Raw genomic sequence first — 17,643 nt, forward strand, 5'->3', positions numbered from 1 at the left:
GTAATCAAAAAGAGCAGGGTAGTGTTATTGCAGCTGGGACTAATTAAAGCGCTACAACAGTGGCTTTTATTACAAACAAACAGCAGCTCCTACAGTACCTCCTTAAGGAAAGCCGAGTCTTCTCCCAGGTACTTGGAAACCACGTAAAGACAGAAGAGGTGGCGATCGATTCCCTTGCCCGTCATAGCCAGGCGGTACATGCTTTGGTGCTTCTCTGCTGCAAGTTTCAGCAAGTTTAGACGTTCTTCTCTCTGGCAGGACAACAGAAGAAGAAAGAGGCGGTGGTCTGCAGAAGCTAATCCTAAACGATAATGGTGAGCATCTAACAAATGTTTCTTACGGTCTCATTTCTGATCATGGAATGAACAAAGGCGCACGTCTCCAAGGTGCAAGAGCGGACCGTTTCGGTTCGGCCCTCACGGAACAAACGGGTCATGGAGGCTTCGTAGGTCAGGCAGAACTTTGCTTTGTCCTGTTTGGGGACAGGATTAGTCAACCTCAACACTAAATACTTCAGAGATTCTATGCTAAATATCTTCACAGTTAAAAAAAACTAATTCTCACTATAACGCATTTACTAAATGTAAATGATCTCCAATCTCAACTGGCCAGAGTTTTCCCCAAAAAATCATTCACTGACATTGGCGTGTTGGGACTGCCCTCTGCTGGAATTTTTAGGTACTTTATAATTATCATATTGTATCAGTGACATTACAGAGCATAACAGACTGTAAAGAAAAAAAAACAGGATGCACGGAAATAATGTATGACAAAAATAGTAATAGTCACTTTGCAAGAATAAAGTGTAAATAGCGAGCAGTTTGTTGCATGTGTTAAGATGTGGAATGCAGAGGAAATTACATTAAACATAAGTTTAAAAAATACTGCAGTTTTCTTATTACCATTTGGACATATTCGGGGGGAATAATCTTGGATAGCCATTAACAAAATGGCCTCTTTAGTTCAGTTTATTGACTCATGTTTTTAACGTCCATCCCATTCATCTTCTACCGCTTTTCCTTTAGGGGTCGCGGGGGGCGCTGGAGCCTATCTCCGCTACAATCGGGCGGAAGGCGGTGTACACTCTGGACAAGTCACCACCTCATCGCAAGGCCAACACAGATAGACAGACAACATTCACACTCACATTCACACACTAGGGCCAATTTAGTGTTGCCAATCAACCTATCTAACAGTTGATAATAAATAAAGGTAGTCTCCATAGAGAATTGGTGGAAGTTGCTTGTACAAGTCTGACAATCAAGTTAAAATTATAACTTTATCATCTCGTGAGCGGCAACGTCCTCTGCAGTGGACATTTGTGTTTTGTATATCAGGGCTACATTATGACGTTACATCGATAAATCCCATACCATTAAAAAAAAGACCTCTGATAAATGATACAAATAAAGCTCAAATGAAATGAGATTATCTGTACTGATGGTGAGCAAATCAAGCGCTCATTTTCCCCTTCATGCCATGCTGCAAGCCTGTTGTAAACTTCCCCTGAGCGCATTGAAAACAAACATGGCGTCTGTGGCGTGGTACGTGCCATTTACACCAAATGTTACGCAAAGAGAAACAAAACTTGGAGCTTCAACACATCGAATCCTCATCAGCTACAAGAACAGTTTTGAAAGGCTGTAAAACACATACAAAGCAAAGTTATCGGTTTCAGTAGCGACTTGAAAAAAATACATGGTGCATTCCTACTTTATTTTCAGAAATGTGCAACACTGACAGATACAATTACAGACCAAAAACAGATGTCCACTGCAGAGGACACTGGCACTAGAGTTGATATTTTCACAATATACACTTTTTGCCTCATAATAGTGAACTGAATTAATAATAGTATACATTTTCTTCTTTCCAGACCAAATAGGCCCTATAAAGGATCATTTTTGATGGACTACCATAAATCCATAGATTCAATTCATGCAATTGAGCAGTGAGAGTACTAACCCTGTAATGAGCCAACTGCAGGGCAATCTGGATAAATGCATCAGGACTGGTGCGGCACTTCTTGATGAGACCCTTCCCAAAGTCATTGAAAGGGAAAATGTGGCTGTCCACATCATTAGCCAGTGTCGTGGCAACTGTCAGCGAGTTCTCGATGGCCTCTTGGCACTAAAAACAAATGCAAAGATATGAGGTTTGGCTCATAAACATATTTTGAATACTTTTTTAAATAGCATAAGATTGATTTTTTTTTTTTTAAATCTGACTGAGTCTTTTAATTGTTAAAGGGGACCTTTAACTTAAAATGTGGTTACAATTGTAGATACTTGTGCTAAACAAGGCCAAAATGTCAAATCATACAGTTCATGCATTTTAGGGTGATAGTTTTGGATGTGTTTCTCACTCTGGCTATATTGTGACATTACAGTGACATAGATGTACTTATTTGGACATTAAAGGGGAACTGCATTTTTTGGAATTTTGCCTATCGTTCACAATCATTACGAGACATGAAGATGGATGTTATTTTTTATTTGTCTTGCATTCTAAATAATAAATACATGTGATCAAAAGTCTGCTTTCAATGGAGCCTATTGAAGCCGTGCAATTCCGCTTGTAAAGCTCTTAAAAAAAACATCCAAACACCTCCATTAAGGTTTTTTATACGTGATGTAAGTATATATGTAATGTAGTAATGGGTACATTTATAATGGACATATTTTGATCATTTTAAGTTTAGCAGCACATTCATTAAAAAAACGCATAACGTTTGCTTTCTTTTCTTCATCACTGCAGACTTAGTGACATCCATTACTTACATTACCTACTGTATAAGGTCTGCTGTCATTAGGATGCCAACTGCTAGGATGTTCATATATTCCAATTTAGGTGAAGAATGACTCATAATCCTCACAAAAAAAACGGGGTTGGTGGCGGCAATAAGCGTCTTTTCGTGTTATACTGGCCATTTCCGGGTCTTAAATGGCGGTCAAAGTGTACCAACTTGTCGGAATACCTCCTCAGACTTATTCTTTCCAGGTGAGATGCATGATTAATGATCTACAGTAAACTTCCAGGGAGCAAGGAAGCAAGCGAGAAAGCAGCAGACCACTCGATGATGTAAACATCTTGGTGCCACTATAGTTGGTCTGTGTTAGAGCTTATAATGGGGACGGCGTGGCGCAGTTGGGAGAGTGGCCGTGCCAGCAACCTGAGGGTTCCTGGTTCAATTCCCACCTTCTATCAACCTCGTCACGTCCATTGTGTCCTTGAGCAAGACACTTCACCCTTGCTCCTGATGGGTCGTGGTTAGGGCCTTGCATGGCAGCTCCCGCCATCAGTGTGTGAATATGTGTATGAATGGGTGAATGGTGAAATAGTGTCAAAGCGCTTTGAGTACCTTGAAGGTAGAAAAGCGCTATACAAGTACAACCCATTTACCATAATAACAGTATCACTAATATTTGGTTAATATTCAAGTCACAAAATGTAAATGGAGTATTATCGGCCCTATTTAGGATTTTATGGGTGGAATAGTGGAGCTACCATTGGCCCCGCTGTAAGCGCACTTTTATTTACGTTAATTTACAAGTAAGAATGCAATTTTAAAAATCCATCCGTAGTCATGCCTTTCATAATGATTGTGAACAATAGGCAAATTTAAAAAAAAAAGTGCAGTTCCCCTTTAAGTAAAGCTCTCAGTGAGGTGAGGAGGAGCTCTGTTTGACACCAGCTGAGCTTAAAGAAACACAAGAAAAGTTAGAATAAATTATTTTTTTCACCTAATCTTGTGAAGGGGACCTTTGTCCAGAAAAGTCTAAATAAGTATGTCGACCTCGCTCTGACACCACAACGTAGCCAGACTGTAACACCCCAAGAAGGGGGATTCAAAACTGCGTACAAGCTCACGTCAAAAAGCATGAACCTTATGATTTGACGCTTGATCATTGTTTAACACGAGTATCCAACACTGAAACAACATTTACAAATCAAAGAAGACAAAAGAAGGAAGATAGTTAAAACTGGTGCAGGTAGGTCAAGTAACCAGCAGAGGGAAGCAAAGTCGGCACTTGTACTAACCTCAGAAGGAATGTCCCACTGCAGCCTCAGGGGTGAAGGCAGGTTGGGGTGGGGCTCACCGCAGCAGTGCCCTTGATCAGTATATCCCAGCTTAAAGGGATCCATTGAAAGCACGTGCTACAAAACAAGTTTGAACAGCTCATTAAAGAACACGCATTAAAGACACCACGGATGTTAAACCACGATGACACACCTCCCACAGATGACCAATGATCGGAGCATCGGCCCAAGAGTGCTCTGCATTCAGACCCATGGTGCCATTCTTAAAAACTATCAGATTAAAGGATTTATCAAACCACCTGAGTGAGTAAAAAGGACAAAACACCTTAAGTGTATTGAACTGTCTTGTGCAGCATATACAATCTTTTTTTGCCCCCAACCTGTCGTAGCACTTTCCATGGAGCAGGGACTTGGCGTAACTATCCAGAGACTTCACTGGGTTGCTTTGGTCGAAACGTTGCTCTGTGTCATCGAGAGTCACAAAGAAGGCAGCCTTCTCGATGGCATCCAGGGACTGCTTGTTCTTGCCGCGGCTGAAGTGGGCGTCACGTCTCTGTGCCCACGGGGTTCTGCACAGAGTGGATGTTGACACATTTAAATTCATGACTGAAGGTGGGGAAAATACTAATGACTAAACTAGGAAAATGTGGTCACATAAGCACAGTAAATCCAATCACATAGTAGGTGAAATACATATTTAATCAACTACTAATTTGTATAAGTTTACCTCTTTACAAATATATGAACAGTCCACAATGTTTAAAGGTATTGCAAAAGAAGGTTAAGAATGTAAATTAAAGTTACTAATTCATAATTGATCTTCAATCAAAACGTGATTTAGTGCTTGCCAGTACAGAGCTCCTACGTTGGCGGTTACACTCATTTCAGTAGGAATTTTGGTGCACTCCCCTTGGCAAACACCTTGCAAATCCTGAACATTTTAAGGCTGTCACTTGGCAAATTCAGATTTCAGCTCCTTCCACAGTTTTTAATGTGACTCTGGTCTACAGCCTAGGCCCCTACAGGTTCTTAGGGTCCATGTCCCTCTTCAGACGCCTCAAAAGTCTGTCTCGCCCCATTTCTTGTGCCATCACTTCTTGTTTGATTTATTACTGTCATTTCTTTAACATACAGGACTACCTCCAATCCAAAGCGGGGTACACATATAAAAACAATCAAGCTGTTTTTGTCCTGATTGTCCCCCTTCTGACCGAAGACAGCAAACGCCTGATTGTGTTATGTCTTATAAGATTGTCCTGTGGTCTGAGGTGTGTTTGGAGTGAATTTGGCCCAACAATTGGTTCCAACGCGGGTCAGGGGAGACAACTGTAAATGTCAAATGTGATCAATGTGTACGACCCAAACTCTTCATGTCTGTGGGGAACGCCAACGCCTCCCGAGTCATTTCTGTGTGAATTGTGAGGGGGTACAGAAAGTAGTCAAGAGGCCAAAACATCATTCAGGCTATTTAATTTAGAATGTACTCACCTTTTAGCTTGCAGAGTAGATATTAAAGCCTGTGTTTATACTGTCTGCATGACTTTTTCCCCACAATCTGTTTTTCATCAGTTTGGGATTTTTTCCCCCAAAATAGTCCCAAAGTCGACATCATTCCCTCTCTTGTATGTCATCTTCTATATTGGCAGTTTTTCCGGCCGTTGCTGCGGTGGTTGGTTGCTTTGGTTCTTCGATTTTGTTAGATTACTAGGTGCACATGCAAGTCCCCTTAAGGACGCATTTGTTCACATTAAACACAAACACAAAAGTTCTTGGTGCAATTGAAAAACACGCACCTGGGGATAGGCTGATTGGCAACACTAAATTGGCCCTCGTGTGTGAATGTGAGTGTGAATGTTGTCTATCTGTGTTGGCCCTGCGATGCGGTGGCGACTTGTCCAGGATGCACCCCGCCTTCCGCCCAAGTGCAGCTGTGATAGGCTCCAGCACCCTCACAGCCCCAAAAGGTGCAAACGGTAGAACATGGATGGATGGATGACTTCTTAGGAGTCAATTTTGATTACTTATTATTTTGTACAAAGCTGCCGCTGTCAATTACTCGCAAGAGGGGCGCTCCCATGCATTAAATAACAACATTGTATTCTTCTGTACTACTGTAATTACTGTGACCTTGTGGAATATGTCCAGTATTATTGGGAGGTGTTCCGATTGTATATTTTGTGCAAAGTTGCCGCTGTCAGTCATTTCAAAAATACCAGCAAGCGTAATTATCACACACACAAATGTCGTCGCTGGTGAGCAATGTGTTGTGTGTTTGACTTGTGGATCAAGTCTGTATATTACTTATACATTGGGACCTCGATTTACAAACTCCTCATTGTACAAACTTGTACAATGTTTATTTGACATACAATAGCGACAATCTGTATAAGAAAATGGATGGATGGATGGACTGTACAGTGCTTTATATTGTGTTCAAAGCGTACAAACTTTTACTAAAATATGGACTTTTGTCAAGGCTGCAACCCATTTTTCATGTTTACATTGTTTCTTTAAAAAAATTTTGTTTTAAAAGGGGTCATATTGTAATTTTTTCCCTTGTGTTCTACATAACATGTAATGGTCTTTCTTTGGTCAAAAATTTGCAGATTATGTTTTGCACACCATCTTCAAGCCGCTTTCTGACCGTCTCTTTAGGATGCACTGTTTTTCTTATTTCCGTGCCTCCACTTTGACTGCGTATTCACCCCACCCATTTTGTTGCAGTGTTTGGCACTTCCATATGGAGTCTACTGACAGATATAAATTAAAACTATACGTTTATTTGTATTAAAAATGGTGACAGCAGAGGATGCATGTGCATGTACGAGCCAGTCTGCCCCACAAAAAGAGAATAGCGAAAAAAGGAGCTTATTGACAGCAGCGCGGACTATCATGGCAGACGTGTGCGAAGCACTCTGGGTACATTTCTAGCAGACATGGATAATCCGCTAACATGACACACCGTAAAAACGTCACAAAAGAAGCAAATTCCAAACAGCTCGTTTGGTTAGATGTAGAAAGGAAGTCAAGATTGTTTTATAAACATCTCTGCAATGCCTCCACAATTTTGATTTCAAATTTTCGGGATTTATGCAGATCCCAAACACGTGACATGTACAAAAAGGTAAGAAAAGTAGTTTTTTACATAATAGGGCCCCTTTAATATAGAAACTTTTTTTGTTTACGAACCCTGTTCAAGAACAAAATAAGTTTGTACATCAAGATCCCAGTGTAATGTAAATTGTGTCGGTTATCATTAATTGAATTGCAGTCATTTTATAACTCAGGGAATTACAAGATCACCTCTTCTAATCGTGCCAAAAGAGGTGAAGCAATTCAGTGCGCTTACACAAGCATTGTGCTTTAGGTGTTAATTGGGGCCAGCAATGGTACGCAATTAATGTGCTTCTTCTTGAGTTACTTGTGTGGTTTAATTTTTTTTATGCTAGAGGATCTATTCATGACTTATTTTCCAGAGATTTTTAGTCAAGATTTTAGGATAGGGTACATTCAAGTGAAGTCTTTCTGTACCTTTATCAGAAAAACAGCCCAGAGGCAGAACATTTTCACCTCCATGTTTGACAATAGGAAAGGTGTTCTAGTATGTTCAGCATGCAAACACAGTGAGTTGAGTTGATGTCAAAGAGCTAAATTGCGGTTTTATCTAACCATATCACAATCGTAAGTGGTTACTGTATCTTTCCTGCGGCTTATAAAATGGTGCGGTTAATTTATGGATTGTTATCGCTAACGGCCGTAACGTTTTGTATTCAACAGATAGTTTTCATGTTACAACGACAGACACTGAAAAGGTGTGTTGTTTGTGCTGTGGCGACAACTTTTGAACGAGTTCACTCACTGCAGGTGCTGCGGATTCCTGCTTTGTGCCTTGAACCGGAAGTATAACCCTCCATAGTGTTCTACTCGAAAGGATATTTCATACATCACTCCAAGCAAAGTTTGTAAGCTTTACAATATAACTAAAATAACTCATACTTACTGAACCGTCCCATGCGTGATATCTATAGGAGTGTTTTCATGCATATTTGTATATATTATCGTAACGTAATCAAACAAGCGTCATTAGCATTAGCGAATATGTTAACACGTTAACGGCTGTTTGTTTTAGTAATATTAACTTACAATGGCATTCTATTTGTATTGTTTAAGTTTCGTAAATTCACAAAAAACATCACCGTGGAGTTATTGAGTCTGTTTAGCTGATTGGAGAGCCAGCTCCCGCAGCTAATGGGTCCATGATGATGACTTCTGTTTGTTTGATCAGCCATTTTACAGCTGTGTTACAGGCACTGTTTGGAAACAACGAAGGTATGTAAATAAACATTTACATAGTCTTTCGTACCGATATACATCTGCAGCTTGTAGTCCAGTGCGGCTAATATATGTAAACATTGGGGTTTTTTTCAGATTTGGTGGGTGCGGCCTAAATACCGGTGCACTCTATAGCCCGGAAAATACGGTACTTCTCAAACTTGCTAAATGTGCCCAGTTGTATGTAGTACTACATGCACTTTCCTCCGCAAGTCAATGGCACTCTTAAATAGTGTGAGTGACGCGGCCATGCACACACCTCTCTCCTGCAGTTAGGGCAGCAAGCTTCTCCTCTCCAGGCATGGGCTCAGACTTGTCAGCCAAGATTCTCTCCATCTGCTGCTCGATCTCTCGCGGCAAAAGCAGCCGCCCGTCGTAAAACATCCACACCTTGAAGAAGCGGCCCTTGTGGTACACTGCTATGTGTTTGCTGTCATTCATGTGCTGAAGGATGTCTAGAGGAGAGGGACCAACGTTAAGGTGCAGAAGGTCAAAGAATTATGTACAGATTCACAACAAATACAACATTTAGACCGGCTTGTTTTTCCACATATGGTTGCAGTTCTACTTTTTCTCAAAAATCTATACTAATTAGAATAGATTTTTGAGCAAGAACAAAATAATGTTGATTATTGTACTATATGTATGGCTGCAATGTCGGAGAAAAATTAAAGGCAGTGAGAATACTTTACATTCCTAATTGAATGTAATGTTTACTGCCTTCTCTTACTGTACCGGTACATAATCTAGTTTTACATCTTATGTTATTTCTTATGTTACTTAGTTATTTGATATTCACTGTGGACAGCAAAGGAATCATTTCATGGTTTCCTTAGTGTACACATGACAATACATCTTTAAATTGAGCTCTATCAATGTTAATGCTCCACATGGGAAATGATGAGGGAGAGGAGACATTGAAGGCGATCCAATATGTGATGGAAGGGACTATCTGACTGAAAAGGCCGCTTGAGCATGCAGGAAGGCGGATGGAAAATGAAAGATTGTTTGATGCAAAGCTCGTTGGAACGGCACTCTGCATAATCAAGACAAACACACATTTTGGTCAGGTCAAGGCAAACGAAAAATGATTATTGTCTTGGTGATGCTCGCAGTGCTCCAACAAGCCTTGTTCTTTTTGACAGAGACAAACCCAGACAATGCTTAGACTTGGAATTACCCCCAAACAGAAAGCAATGTACATGCAGATTATACTTAGCCTGCTCTGCTTACACACCTCCAGCAATAGAAATGTGTTGATGGAGCGAACCACAATGGGGTTTTTATTGTACTTACAGAGGGGGATTCATATCTACGGGACAATGTCAGTCTATTGGATGGCCTTGGACTAAACTTTAGCCACCATAATTGCATTTTCTGGTTTTGAGCGCCAAGGAAACAAGTCTCAAGTGAACTCTTTCTAGTTTACTAGAGACAGACTAAATATTAGAACATACATTAGAGGTTCATGTTGAATGTTAGTACTTCTATGATTACATAATAACCTAACATAGTATATCATCTCATTTGTTCCCTCTCAGACGTCAAACTTTGCCCCGAGATTAGTTTTTTTGTTTTTGTTTTGATACCTCAGGTTTTGGGGTGCAAATTATTAAGATTGCAAAATACACTTGCCAGCCACTTTATTAGATACACTTATTTAATTCCTTGTTATGCAAATATCTACTGAGTCCATCTAATGAGGATTAGAATGGAACAAAAGGTATATTTGAGAAATGGTCCTACAAAACTATTCAACCAACTCCGGAATTGTCTGAAAATATCCGATAAGCAACAGTTATTTTATAGGAGTGAAAGGCAAAAATATCTCGACAGGAACTCAACAACCAATTGTTTCAACTGCAGCTGCACAAAAGTGCATCTCTGAACACACATTGCAAGTTGAAGATGAGCTGCAATGGAAAAAGAACACACTTGGTAACAGTCGACGTTACTTGTCGGTTACCAACAGGAAACCACCAAAACGAGACAATCAAGTTAGAGAGGGCCACTGTTTGGGCTCCTTAGTACTTGTTGTTGAACTATAAACCAACGCTCAACAACTTCACTGTACAAATTAGTCTCTCCAGATCTCATATGCTTTTTTGTGACTGTTGCTGCCTAAAATGCCAGAATTTGTGGCATCTTCTTCAGAAAGGTGTGGCAAAAGTTGCAATATTTTAAGGCTTATTTTTTTCTTAACACATTAAATCAACTTGTTATTATATGAATTTGGAATCAATCATTTTATACCACACAGACTTAAAACTAAACATAAAACGTATTTATGATATTATTTGTATTATGGTGTTTAAATATCTTGTTAAATCTATACCACAAAGAACTAAAACAGTGCTGCAGGCACAACACCTGTGCATGTTTCTGGCAAAGTACAGCTAATAAAGTGACTGTGAATGTATTTCCAACTCCTGATTTGCAATTGAGCAAATACTACAGTATACTACATATCGTAAATGCCATACCACCCCAGCATTGTTGGTCCTGCAGGTCTCACAGCTGCACCTACTGTGGACTTCACTCACATGCAAATTATTCACCACACGTGCAAAAGCGCAGTACACATGAGTGTTACGATTTAACGGCTCAGATTATTTCCAATCCAGACAAAATGTCCCAAGGAGAAGTACAGTCGGGATAGTGTGGAGGAGACAACACTGTTCAAGACTCTACCTGTGTCTACACCTGGGACACGACTGGTGTTGAACATACGCTCATATTGGGAGGAACACATGGGAATTGTGTTTAGGAGCATGAGCTGAAAAGCAAGAGGGGAGAGTCAAACAAATAGAGATGACATTCTAAATCACCATAATCCAAATCAGGCAGCAGACACACACACCTACAGGGACAGAAGCATGGATGAGATGGAGGGAAAATGATACGGATCGGTTGAAAAAGCAGCGGGAAGAACCTCGGAAGGCTGCCAGTGGAGGGGATTTAAACAGGGTCCAGAAACCAGCGGCCTACCCTTTCAATGCCAGCAGCAAAGCCCAGATATCACATTTTAACAAACATTGGGATCAATTTTTGTTACACTGATCTTAATCTATGACGGCCAATCAATCAGAGGTTGGATTGTTTTAGGGCTTTGATGCTGAGAAAGGGTCAAGGAGTCAGCGTTTCCAATGGCTGTCGCCATGGTGATGGCATGGATACCAGGGAAGGGTATGTATGGGGTCAGAGGACACGGCAGAGGTGTGCCCTCATCTTACCTGTCTCCAAACCAGGGACGCGGGTAGTGTTAAACATCCGCTCCCACTGAGCCGAACACAGAGGGATCTTGTTTGCCAGCAAGTATATCTAACGCAGCGTCCGACATAGCGAAAGGACAAGACAGCAAAACAGAGACAACTGAATGTGAGTGTGTAACATTGCAAGCCCATGCATGGGAATTTGTACAAATTCATACATGTGTCAGTGGCAGTGGGAATCTATTGAGGTTCACAAAACTTACTGTCGGAAAAATGACAAGTTTTGATGAGGATACTAGAAACTTGCACTAAACAAACATGCGGGTTGAAGAAAGAAAAAAGGAACAGTCTCGACGATTCACTCTTTCAACCGCATTCTGAAGCAACAGGCGGAATTCAGAAAACGTTGCCAGTGCAAACATGTGTAAGTCATTAACGAGCAAGAAGATAATAGTGAAAGATGCTGAGGATTGTGCACTACAAAACATCACATTGATTTGACTATTGAGTCATTAATGATCAAGTAAAGAAGTGCATGGACATTAACAAATGTAGCCTACATTAAAAGTTACAGAATTATAGATTGAATTCTAGTCCATCCCGACTCACCGGTTTGATCTGGGCTCGGTCCAGCTTCCTTCTGTAGAGCATGATTGCATGAATGGCATTACCTGCTCTGGCAGCCTGAATGGAGGTTGGGAACACATACAGGAAATCCTGGGGAGGAAAATATGAGTTGTATGCTTGTTATGAGACTCCAATATGAAGAGAGAAGGAACCTAATGAATTTACTGTTGATTAAACTTGTGTATGCACTTTCAGATGCGTGTCAATAAGCTAATGCCACATCAGGACAGTTTGCAGTTAACAGATACATATGGCAAATTGGTACTTTTAAAAATGGTGCCAGTGCCTAAACGGTGCCAGAACCAGTACTTAAAATATGGAAAACATACAAATGTTTGAAAACAATGCCTTTTAGATTTGACTGAATATTGTGGCATGCAAGTTTTATAGTGTACTAATATTTTATACAGTAATCCCTTGTTCTTCCTCTTATTCGTTTGGATAAAGATATTGATTAGAGGTGTAACCACTATACAGCTGGGCAAGTGTTTAACAGCCAACTGACCAAGCTCTCGTCCACAGCTGCGAGACCACGATTCCCATTAGGATGGCGGTATATGGGACAGGATGTTATGATGTGGTCTGCAGTCTGCTCCTCTGCACCACACGCATCCCTTGTTTATGGCTGGTATTTGGTTCCGGACAATGAGTTTCCACGAAGTATGAATCCTTAATTATAAATATACTTTCATAGCTAGAGCATAATTAACCGGTTTACTACCTTCAAAACAGATTTGTTTTAACAATATGAGATCTCTGAAGACATAATAAGTCGGAATAACTACTTTTAGCCAACTTTACACTTTTTTAATCCAATATAGTAATGTTGCCTGAGACTGAGCCAATCAGTGGCCACAAGACTGAACAGTGTGATCAGTTTGGTCTCATCTGGTTGCCAATACTACTGCACATTGATATGTTTAGTTAATTTAGCCAATTGTTTGCTTGCAAATGCTTAATATAAGGCAAAAATGTTGACTATGGTAAAAAAAAAGTATTTAATCCCTCAAAAATCCACAAAACCGCTATATTTGAAGTCCGATATGGCAAGGGACGACTGTAAAAGTAATACCAATACTATAATAAAAACAATCATAAAATAACTAGGTCATACATTCCACAATATGAAATAAAATCCACAACAAATTGACAAAATTATTGCAGCAAAACCAGCAGCAATACAGAAAACCAAGAATGGGCAAAATTGTGATTTAATATTGATGTTCAGAATTCGGTTCGCAACTATCACTGATCGGTGCATAAAGAAAAAGTGTTTTGCTCCAAAATATGCACGCTGTGTTAGACCTGGCAACTGCTATTGACGCGTTAAAATCGGCAATGGAGTTGAAGACTGTAAGGGACCCTATATTATTTACAAGACGTTTCCTGCACCATATCGCCTTTATGCACATACTGTAGATAGCAAAGATACTTTATTTGTTCTGGTGAATACTACTTACGTCGATAATGGTGTCATTGTGGAACTAAATTTTGTACCCATTCCTAACATTAGCATATCGCGTACGCAACATTGAATGTCTTTTCCCACCAAATATCTGTGAGAATGGAACCATTGTGTGAAGCTCTCTTTAGCAAATCTTCCAAATTCCCAATTAGGTGAAAAAACTTTTATTTAGTTCAATCCAGACAGTGGCAAAGCAGTATTCACAGAATTTGTACAATCAAAATTGCAAAATGTGTTTATCAAACACAACAACGAGCTTCTTAATCCTGACTAATCATTAGAAGTAAATAACGGATGACATTTCCTACCATTGCATAGTAGTTGCTGTTGACCATGATGGGCCCTCGACCTCTAAGGTAAATATACTCTTCCCACCAGTCACTGACCTGTACGGTGAAAAACACGTAAGAGAAGAGAACAACACACTGTAATATTACAAGAGAAACTACTCCTTAGAACATTCCAACAGACAAGAAGAATCTAATTATTTCTGACTCACATAATTTGAGGTCCACCACGACTTCAGTTTGACGTACCACTGCAGTCTCGGCCCCAGATTCATCTCAAAGTCCTTTGCCAAGCTCTTCATCCGCTCATACTTTTCATCATCCATAAGTGGCCGGACTGACTCCAGGTACTGTTAGGATTGGAACATTGAATTGTCACGATTAGTACATCCACACAGCTAGGATAGAATTGTGGAAAGTAAACAAACCCCCTTCGGATTGGCAAGACCTACCCTCATGCAGGTATCCTGGACAGACGGAACAGGCAGCCGAGGCAAAGAATTCTGGAAACTATAGAGCATTGGTTTCCTTCCAGAGAACACCTTTACTAACAACTGGAGAAGCATAGCAGCACAGAAAAGGGAGGAAGAAAGAAAGGGTTCATTGATAGAAGTAATTTGTGTTGGTAATATTTAACATAAACCTCAAAATATTCCCTTTTAAAGAGGAACTGTACTTTTTTTTTTTTCTTCTTTTTGCCTATCGTTCACAATCATTATGAGAGACAAGAACACATACTGTATTTTTTTTAATTAGGATTTTAAAGAAATGCTTGGAAGATGCTGCTAAAGGGAGTCACCGTTGTAGCCTTCAAAGCCCTCTAAAACAACTTCAAAACACTCCAACGTTTTATATACACACTGCAAGAATATATATAACGTAGTAACAGACACATTCATAACAATATGTATAATGTACAATATTTACCCTATTTTAGTCATTTTAAGTATTGCTGGAACAGATTTACTCACCGCATATATTTCCGTTTCCATAGTAGCACACTTCCGACTTACGGCAACAAATGTCTGTTCTTACTTCCGGAAACAAACACAAGTGTTTTCTAATCATGGCAGAAAAGGTTAACAGACAACTAATATGACTATTTTTCGGACAAATGAGGATTCACAACTTTATTTTTTTTTAGAAGCTGAATATACGGAGGATGCACTGCACAAAAGAAGGGTGAAACACTGGACCGAATGGAAGCAGAGAGAGTGAGGTCGGCCTGACTTTGGCGCTGTAACTGTGGAACTTGGAGCCAAGCTATGCAAACATAAATGCCGCGCTTGCCCAAAATAAACCCGAAAAAACGTACCCGGCCAGCTAGACCGAACAGACAACTGTCCATCGAGTGAGTCACTTTAATATTGATCATGATACACGCAACACGTCATGCGTGTTATTACAACTACATACGCTGTCGAGCTAGCTGTGTAAAAACAAAACTTTAAATGTGGGCTCATACTTTACAGATACTGCAATATGATTGTTCATGTTTTTCAGTCAGTACAGATTGGTGTCCAATCGCATTGTGTTGTGCATTACTCACTCAAAAGCGATTTGGGTGCTGACGTGGACGCTAGCTTATCTTTTGCCGTAGCTAGCTTTTACGGCAAATACCGACGCATGCCGATATGTTACTCCGCTGTAAAAAGAATTCCTCAGTGTTCGCTCTTACAATAACAATGTTGTGCAGTTCGGTTATTATACAGGTTACAGAACGTAAATTAAGTATTGTTGGCGGTTTTTGAGCACATTTTAAAGTGATTTAGAGGTAGAATTGATTGCTTCCATTAGCTGCTGCATTGCTAGCCACCTTTTATAAGGATTGTGAATGATAGGCAACATTTAAAAAATATATATAGCAGTTCCCCTTATAAAAGGATGTCAAAACAATCTCTGGAAGCCTTACAGGAGTCTAGAATAGAATAGTAAATTAATTTAAACAATAATTAATAGCATTTAGTTCTGAATAAACTTTTTTATGAGTGAGCTGTTCAACATTGCCTTTTTAATGTATAAAGAGACGGACCACACGAGAATGCTCAACTCTGCATGCGTTCTTTAGCGACTTAAATATGAATGACATTATTTGTGTCTCACCATCCACAGTCGAGTGGAAAATGATACAGAGCCGTGGCTTGCATACATCCATCCATGCCACGACAACAAGCACTTGAGGACATTCCTCATTACCATGATTATGGTCACCCATAGACCTGTGCCCACCAGCACTCCGCCCACAATCTGCTGACTGTTTGTACACATATATTTGCTGCAGAAAAAGAAAGACAAAAAGGTAATCAAGACCTTAAAACAGCAGCAAATCTCATTTCAAATCTTCTTTTGACATAAAATAATAGGGTTTTTGTAGAATGGACTAAATGAGTTATCTTTGATCTGACCTTGTTTAGCCTTCTTGTGTCAGCTATAATTCCAAATCAAAAGGATTTACACCCTGGACTTTGTGAGGCACCAGCACTAACCCCTGTGCCACTGGGCGAAAAAGGAGACAGCCACCGCACGGAACTGAAATCCAACACCACAAATGGGCCCCAAAAGGCCTGACCGCCGCTAGCCGAGGAAGACAACTTTTATTGGGGGTAGTATCAGGTGAGTAAAGGAGCCGGGACAACGGCTATATATGTGAACTACAATAGCGGAATGCTGGAACAGGGATGTAAAGTTTAGATACACTTCTCCCATCCTGTTTTGTTAAAAATTATTGTTGCTATCTTACATGTATGTCACACCAGGTGCCAATTACACCAAATGTATGTGTGTAAAGGGACACATTTTGAATCATGGCAAACTCAGCATTGCTTTGTTGGGCAAAAGTTCTTCATGTTAGATACACTGTCAGAGAATGGATATTGATTACCGGTAATTACGTTATTCGTGTCCTCTTTAAATGCCGGTAAAAGGCTTCTTATCTGCAGACAAAAATATATTTTTTGAGTGAGAGGTGACTTTTACCTGCTGACAATTTTGGCTGACACTTCAGCCTTTGTTGGATAAAAATAAAGTTCCTCGGACCGGCCAGCTGCTTTTAGACACGTCACCCCAGGAAGCTCCTACAGCTCCGATGAAGGCTGAAGTGTCAAGACAAAACTGTCAGCAGGTAAGCGTTACCTTTTACAAAAAAAAATACATTTGTCTGCACACAATAATTGTTTATCTAAATGGAGTGGATATGCAGTAACAAAACACATTTTTCTAGGGATGTGCCCATCAATCGGCAACCAATCAGTGTGGGCCAATTTTCCCATTCTAAAATATGAGGTTATCTTTGCAGAGTAGTGCCTTTTAATGGCGTCACAAACGCTGACCCCCTCTGGCTGACACTGTATTTGTTTTTAGTCCCCCGGCTGACAAGCGGCTAGTAGCTAATGATGTGTCCCCATACGCAGTCCGCAAGGTAATAATAATCACCTTCATTACGGCTAATAAAATGCATTTCCTAGTATCTTAAGTATAATTATCAAGTATCAATCACTGGAGGACAAGGCTAAATATTGATACACACTGAGGGCAAGCCTGAAGCAGGCATGCTAATAGCTAGTTTTAAACAACACCTACAAATAAGTGCCTAGTAAACATTAATAAAGTCTGAATGGAACCGTGTTACAGCAGAAAGTAAGCAGATATTAACAGGAAATTAAAAAGTATATTACCGGTA

General features: G+C 40.0%; 1 protein-coding gene across 2 annotated transcripts in view; it reads right to left on the reverse strand.

Moving 5' to 3' along the window:
• Positions 1 to 17,643, reverse strand: part of cpt1ab (carnitine palmitoyltransferase 1Ab (liver)) — a 41,422-nt gene that overhangs the window by 8,008 nt on the left and 15,771 nt on the right. The window contains exons 4-16 of one of the 2 annotated variants that reach the window (XM_061970013.1): positions 16,068 to 16,239; positions 14,417 to 14,518; positions 14,177 to 14,314; positions 13,986 to 14,063; positions 12,195 to 12,302; positions 11,065 to 11,149; positions 8,633 to 8,828; positions 4,422 to 4,610; positions 4,235 to 4,340; positions 4,042 to 4,158; positions 1,966 to 2,130; positions 341 to 472; positions 99 to 251 (exon numbers count right to left, since the gene is read on the reverse strand). In XM_061970013.1, coding sequence (XP_061825997.1) covers positions 99 to 251; positions 341 to 472; positions 1,966 to 2,130; positions 4,042 to 4,158; positions 4,235 to 4,340; positions 4,422 to 4,610; positions 8,633 to 8,828; positions 11,065 to 11,149; positions 12,195 to 12,302; positions 13,986 to 14,063; positions 14,177 to 14,314; positions 14,417 to 14,518; positions 16,068 to 16,239 — 1,741 coding nt within the window. Of the gene's footprint in view, positions 1 to 98; positions 252 to 340; positions 473 to 1,965; positions 2,131 to 4,041; positions 4,159 to 4,234; positions 4,341 to 4,421; positions 4,611 to 8,632; positions 8,829 to 11,064; positions 11,150 to 11,606; positions 11,695 to 12,194; positions 12,303 to 13,985; positions 14,064 to 14,176; positions 14,315 to 14,416; positions 14,519 to 16,067; positions 16,240 to 17,643 lie in introns of both variants that reach the window. The other variant, XM_061970011.1, reaches the window with a different exon arrangement.

This window comes from Nerophis lumbriciformis, linkage group LG10 (assembly GCF_033978685.3).
Source record: "Nerophis lumbriciformis linkage group LG10, RoL_Nlum_v2.1, whole genome shotgun sequence".
In the NCBI taxonomy this organism is placed as follows: Eukaryota; Metazoa; Chordata; class Actinopteri; order Syngnathiformes; family Syngnathidae; genus Nerophis; species Nerophis lumbriciformis.